Consider the following 7,066-nt stretch of genomic DNA (forward strand, 5'->3'; position numbering starts at 1 on the left):
CAGAGGTTCATGCGGTGATTATTGGCACGTAGTTATAACGACGATGAATTTCAGATAAATATAAGAATATTTGAGCCTAGTTTCGCTACGCTTTTAAGAAATAGGTGTAGGAATTGAAAGAAATAAAAAATTCATTAAATCCTTTCACTTATTTTCATAAATGCTCTATGTTGAAATCAAAGAGAAGATTAAAGCGAAAGCGTATCTTGATCCATAATTGTTAGTTTTCTGAACAGATTTCGATCTTCCAATTATTACGTGATTTCCTTGAATTTTCTCCTCTGTTGATGGAGATACAGAGAATTTTGAATTCACGTACAATTGGGGATCATGTCCCCATAATAAATAACTACAAGTTGACAGTTATTAATTTTGTGTTATTTCAAATTTGTTTCTCATCAATTTAAAATAACATATTACAGTCTCTACACTTTATTCCCATAACATTTAATACACATTAATTCAAAATTAAACTTACTGGATCACTTTATAGACTAATCTTTAAAATAGCATCACACATTTTAATATATACACATGTGTGGCTCCATCTGTTGGAATTCTTCCAACAATGGATCCCACCAAGAAGTACCTAGTAAAAAATTAGATAAAAATTGCGAGTTCTAGTACGCATGCCTAAATTGAGTTTATTCAGTTTTATAAACAAACATAAGCTTTGCCACACATGCACCGAGGGCGAGCAGGCAAAGTACTTTGCACTATATCAGTATACATCATGGGAAATATCAGATAAAAATTGAGAGATCCATGAAATGTACAAGTAAAAATAGAGTTTGTTCAGCTTATAATCAATTACAAGCTTTGTCAAACATGTACCGAGGGTGAGATAGCGAAGTACTCTGCACTATATCAGTGTATGCTATTAGTCTAATTACGCTTTTCACATGCAAATTACGAATCATAGTTATCAGTCTGTGCTCGATCATGGTTAAGTTTTGAGTCACTTGCTCCCTTGGTGATCGCATGATAAAATCATAAAAGAATCTTTTAATATATATTTTGAAAATCTTTTCAAGACAAAATAGGAGTTTTATATTTCTTCATTTCTTTTTATTATAATATTAATGTACTTACTCTTTTTATTTTGTATGTCAAGTTTTTCTTCGTTGAAGACGGGTGTTTGGTAAGTTAATTTCTACTCGGAGAAGTTGTTTTAATTAGAAGATGAAATAAATAGTTTGTTGGCTTTCGATAGTCAAATTCATTTTTACATGTTTTGTTTTCCAATTTTATGCTATATGGACTTTCCATAAAGTTAATTTTGTTCTTGTTTTGGCGGTGTATTTTATGATACTTTCTATAAGTGTGTGTTTGATTACATTTATTTTCCATGAAAAATATCAGTTTTCCATCCAAATTCCTATTTGAAGTGTTTGATTGCTATTTTTTTCCATGGAAAACATTTTCCAACTTTTGAAAATATGCCTAATTTTCCTTGTTTTTAAGGAAAATATTTTCCTTGGGTAAAGGTGGTTTTTATTTTCCACAAAAGATGGAAAATATTTTCTTTTCTATGTGATATTTTCCATGTCAATCAAACACACTCTAACAGTTGATTAAGATAAGAGGAAGATGACACGAAACGGTGAGATTTGTGCACGTGTCTTGTGGGAAAGTTAAGTCATTGTGTAAAGCTCGGTAGGGTGATTCTGCTGGGAGAAGCTTGTAAAAACCATTTAAGCAATTTCGATGGAATATTTAATTAATGTTGATGAAAGGAGCGAAGGCTCGAATTCGTTATCTGCTATCTATCCATATTAAAATCTAGTCAAAAAGTAGTGTTATTTCATATGATGCTGATGCACGTTTCCAGTAAGTATAGACTGATCTTGATTTTTCTTCTTTTTGGGGCCCTATGGTCTACATAGCAGGGGACAATCTCTCCTTTCTCGAACCAACTCCCCACGAGACTTGAACCTGCAACCACTTGCAGGTGTGTTGATACCTTATCCGCTAGGTCATTCCTTGGTCTTAGTAGACTGATCTTGATGCTAGAATGAAGGGTTGTTTTTTGCATCATCTAGCTCAATCTTTGATTTCTTGCGATTTGCACACTGTTCTCTGGCTAATCTGGGGCCCAAAGAAGGCCTTTTTACTATTAGTGTTATGCGTACTAAATGCTACAATGTGATAGCATAATTCCGCAAAAAGAGAATGGTTGCTTGTGGTCTACTACCTAAATTAACACCGAGTAGATAACATTTAATTTTTATGGGCTGATCATGTAATTTTTGCCTGTCTATTGCTTTAGGATATTGAGTTTGAATCTGCTGAAGCCAAGATGCACGCCCGTAGTTCAACGTCAACAAAGAGATCTCGTGCTGCGGAAGTTCATAATCAATCAGAGAGGGTACGTACTTCTTTTTAAGAGATTATCAATTAACAGGAATAATATAGGATGAATCCCCCAGATGGTTAGAAATATAGATGGTATGAATAAATTTTTGATTTGCAAGCAGAATTACAAAATAACAAACATTCAAAGTGGTTCTGGCTAATATCTTAGTGCTTTATTTGCTTTCTTGCATGATTATTTTATTTAGTTATTTGACTGCTGGAACTCTTGCAGAGGCGTCGGGACAGGATCAACGAAAAGATGAGGGCTTTGCAAGAACTCATACCCCGGTGCAACAAGGTTTTAGCGCGTTTAATATCAGCACTGTGGTTTTGTTTTCTGGAATGACTGCTCTAGATACTGGGCGTGAAATTCTTGTTCTGGTTTATGAATTGCAGTCTGACAAAGCTTCAATGTTGGATGAGGCAATTGAGTACTTGAAATCACTACAACTGCAAGTACAGGTAGATTCTCCTGTATTCCATTTCTCCGATATGGCGTTGAATTATGAAATTCTCTTGCTACATTGATCTCGTTATTTCCTGCCTAGTAATTTATGCTCCTTAATACGATTGTTAATAATCCCATGTCTGCTTCATTTTACTACGTATGATTCACATCTACTCAAACTACTACAAAGGTGTCTGTTGTATGTACTGGAGTAGAACACAAACGCATTGCATCCTAGTTTTGTAGTTCCACTGTCTCGTGTAAGTTAAAAGACAGAGTCCATTCACCTAATAAATTAATTTTTGTTTTGTCCATTCCCCTCTTCCTTTCTCTCATAATACTCTGTTTCACGCGTGCATGGCTATTTTGTGTAAGTTTATTCATGCTGTTTAAAGGAAGAAATGCATTGCAACTGTCTCTGCAGATGATGTCCATGGGATGTGGCATGATGCCTATGATGTATCCTGGTGTCCAACAGTTCATGCCTGCAATGGGGATGGGAATGGGGATGGGGATGGGCATGGGCATGGGAATGGAGATGGGCATGAACCGCCCAATGGTGCCGTATCAATCTGTTCTACCCAGTTCACCAATGCCAAACCCGTCAGCAGCAGCACATATGGGACCCAGATTTTCGATGCCCCCATTTCACATGTCACCAGTTCCTGTACCTGAGCCTTCGAGAATTCAAGTTTCAAACCAGACGGATCCTGTGCTAAACTTACATGTTGCCAACAACCCAAACCAGCCTCAAATCCCGAATTTCATGGATCCGTATCAACAGTATCTCTGTCTCCACCAGGCACAATTTCCATTACCACAGGCAAGTTGGATGTGTGTTGACATTGAATCAGCTTCCCTTCATGTCTATTCTGTCATTACATGTTATTTAAATAATTATTCAACATTTATATTGGTCACAATATAAATGAAAGTAATTTGAACTTTACAATTCCAGCCACATCTTGTGTGGCCATCATTTGAAAATTACTTTTGGTAAAGTTTTAGACTAGTACGGCAGGAGGATATTATCATGCATCAACCAACCGATCAAGTTTGCTTCATTTTTCCAGTTTTCGTACTGATGGTTTCCTAAATTTATAATCCAGAATCAAGCTGCAGTTCCGCCGCCCATTACCAACAAGCCCAGTAGCAGCAAAGAAATGGGGAACACTTGAGAATCACAAACCAGGTAGGCAATTCCTACACTTACTTGAGTAGACTTCCCTTTTACGACAAGCCCGTATGAAATTTGATCCAAACATAATCAACATTGAGGTTCTTGTAAATATCTTGTGTACGTTCCATCAAGTCCTAAATTGTCACCTTTTGAGGGTATGTTTGTGTGAGGTGGTGCGTGGAAGGGCATCCATTGTTGATAAATCTAGTATTGTCGGATGGTTTTTGGAAATGTTCTTAACTAGGTTTCTATATATAACAAGTTCTTGTGCATCTGCAGGTTAATTTCCGTGATGCGAGGACTCCATTGGCTAAATGCAGCTGGTTAATACAGTTTAAGGATGTGCGCTAACATGTAACTATTATTAAATAGTTGATTTTCCTTTATTTTCCAATGGATGTGTAAACCCCCTTGTTCACATCTTGAAAGTGAGGGATCCCACATCAGAAAGGAACTCCTGTGAGCTTGCGACACCATCGGGGAACGGGAAAATTTACGCCGTGATAGGTTGTTAGGTGTTTTTCATGTCTTCTGCCAATTATTTTTAAGCTCACTCATATACAGGATAAATTTGGGAAAGAGGGATATGGCTGCTATTCCATTTTGAAGCATTCAAATGTACTAAATTAGAATTGAAGGGTCTGTGCCTCTCACCGATTTAGTGGACCCCAATAGGTACGTGACAAAATTTGTTGGATTTCTTATAATTGACATGTCTGATTATAAATTTATAGAAGTCTTGATGCTTTCAACAAATATCAATTAAATACGAAATGTTTTAAGCATTTTTATTCAGCATATAATCATCGAACAGACGTCATTTTGATCAATTACGGGTACATTGACAATATTCAGGATCAAATGCACCTTTTGAAACACACGTCCCCCCCTTATATCCTGCCTTTTGGCATTCTTCGTTGCATTCTTCATCTGTTGAACTACAACGCCCTATAATAGTAGTGATACCTGCAACTGAAAATTTACAGAAAAGAAAAAAAATATTAATAATTACATCGGTAATGTGAAAAAGAGAAATTGGAATATAAATTTACCTGAGCTTTTTTCATGTGAAGAAAGGAGCAATGCGATGCAAAATAATCCAATGAAAAGATATGATCGTAGAGGAGACATTCTTGTTTGTGAAATTGAACTTACACATTAGCTCCATGCCTGACTTTAAATACTTATTTTGGCATAAATGAGAATTAATTTACTCTAATTCTATAATTAATTTTCGCATAAATGAGAATTAATTTACTCTAAATGTGCAATTAATTTTCCTTTTAATGTTATTTATAAAATCAGGAATTATTTGGGAACTATTTAATAAAAGATTTTGAAATTTTACCATTTTTAATGAGATTCTTATGAATTATATGAAAATCTATTCAAATTCACAATATTCATTAGAATTTATTATCTTTTCAAATTCATCAAAATCTCATACAAATGTGTACACGTAGAAAGTTAATTTCTCATATAATCTATAAATATGGATATTCTATTCTATATGGAGGGCGTAGTCAATTGGGATTATGAAAGATTTTAAAAATCGTTCTCAATTTTTTGGTATCCTCAAATGGGATTTTTGTGGATTTAATGAAATCCATTAAAAATTAAGCATCCTCAATTGAGATTTTAATGAAATTCAATGAAATGCTTTAAAATTTAAGTATCTATAAATATTTCATTAATAGAGAGATTTAGAAAGATTTGGATGAATTTCATTCTTAAAAATACATAAAACCAAATCTTTTGAAATTTCACTATATTTGTTGAGATTCTTATGGAATTTGTTGAAATTTATTCAAATCCACGAAATTCATTAGGATTTATGATATTTTAAAATCTATCAAAATTTTACAAGGATGTCCTCAACTATAATTTTGTTGAATTTTAAAATTATAAATTCTAATGAATTTAAATTTCTACAAATTTTATAACAATCTCACCAAATATAATGAAATTTCAAAAGATTTGGTTATATGAATTTTTAAGTTTGACTTCCATTCAAATCTGTTAAAATCTATCCATTAATGAAAGCTTTATAAATCCACTAATTATTGAGAATGCCTAAATTTTAAAAGATTTCATTGAATTTATTTTAAATCTTAGGGTGTGTTTGATTATATTTATCCAAATTCCTAATTTGAGTGTTTGATTGCTATTTTTTTCCATGGAAAACATTTTTCAACTTTTGAAAATATACCTAATTTTCCTTGTTTTTAAGGAAAACATTTTCCTTTGGTGGAGGTGATTTTTATTTTCCACAAAAGATGGAAAATATTTTCTTTTCTAAGTGATATTTTTCATGTCAATCTAGTGTGTTTGATTGACATGAAAAATATCACATAGAAAAGAAAATATTTTCCATCTTTTGTGGAAAATAAAAACCACCTCCACCAAAGGAAAATGTTTTCCTTAAAAACAAAAAAAAAATTAGGCATATTTTCAAAAGTTGGAAAATGTTTTCCATGGAAAAAATTAACAATCAAACATCTCAAGTAAGAATTTGAGTGGAAAACTGATATTTTCGATGAAAAATAAATGTAATCAAATACACCCTAATTAAAAACACCTAAATTTTAATAGATTGTACTAAAATCCATTAAAATCTCGATTGAGAACACCTAAATTTAGAACAATCTTTGAAATCCATCACAATCTTTATTGAGGAGATCCTCCTTAGTTGAGGACTCCCCTATAAGTATTTTTTTAGATAGAAATGTTATTAAAATCATTTTATTCATTTAAAAAGCGTCTTCTCAATAGGATAGATTCATATGATGAAATTCAAGGAATCTAAAATAAAACCATTGCTAAATTTGGATTCTATTCGAATCAAGTACATGGCCATGTTTAGCATCTTGTCTGTTACATCATTTCAACTTTATTTTTATCCGATTTAGAAAGAAAAAGTACACATTCTTAGAAAATCTTCTAAGCTAGTTTAGAGGATTATTTAGTCGATCCAAACAAGGCAATATTTTGGACTTGCCTACACTAGTTCCACCCAAAATAGCTAACACACACGATTTAGGTCTACATATCCAAAGGTCCAATCATCATCACACAGTTGAAAT

General features: G+C 33.1%; 1 protein-coding gene and 1 long non-coding RNA gene across 5 annotated transcripts in view; one reads left to right on the plus strand and one right to left on the minus strand.

The window, feature by feature from the left end:
- Positions 1-4,714, plus strand: part of LOC111393338 (transcription factor PIF1) — a 7,138-nt gene extending 2,424 nt beyond the window's left edge. For all 4 annotated transcript variants that reach the window (XM_023018835.1, XM_023018834.1, XM_023018837.1 and 1 more), the window contains 6 exons: positions 2,270-2,368; positions 2,588-2,653; positions 2,752-2,817; positions 3,228-3,626; positions 3,913-3,995; positions 4,263-4,714. In XM_023018835.1, the coding sequence (XP_022874603.1) occupies positions 2,270-2,368; positions 2,588-2,653; positions 2,752-2,817; positions 3,228-3,626; positions 3,913-3,981 (699 nt within the window). In that variant the 3' untranslated portion in view covers positions 3,982-3,995; positions 4,263-4,714. The remainder of the gene's footprint in view (positions 1-2,269; positions 2,369-2,587; positions 2,654-2,751; positions 2,818-3,227; positions 3,627-3,912; positions 3,996-4,262) is intronic.
- Positions 4,715-4,739: 25 nt separating this feature from the next.
- Positions 4,740-5,116, minus strand: LOC111393340. Its single transcript, XR_002702397.1, has 2 exons — positions 5,036-5,116; positions 4,740-4,955 (listed from the first exon to the last, which is right to left on the minus strand). It is a non-coding gene; the product is annotated as an uncharacterized LOC111393340 (long non-coding RNA).
- Positions 5,117-7,066: the final 1,950 nt, after the last annotated feature.

The sequence above is a fragment of the Olea europaea genome, chromosome 4 (genome assembly GCF_002742605.1).
Source record: "Olea europaea var. sylvestris chromosome 4, O_europaea_v1, whole genome shotgun sequence".
Classification (NCBI taxonomy): Eukaryota; Viridiplantae; Streptophyta; class Magnoliopsida; order Lamiales; family Oleaceae; genus Olea; species Olea europaea.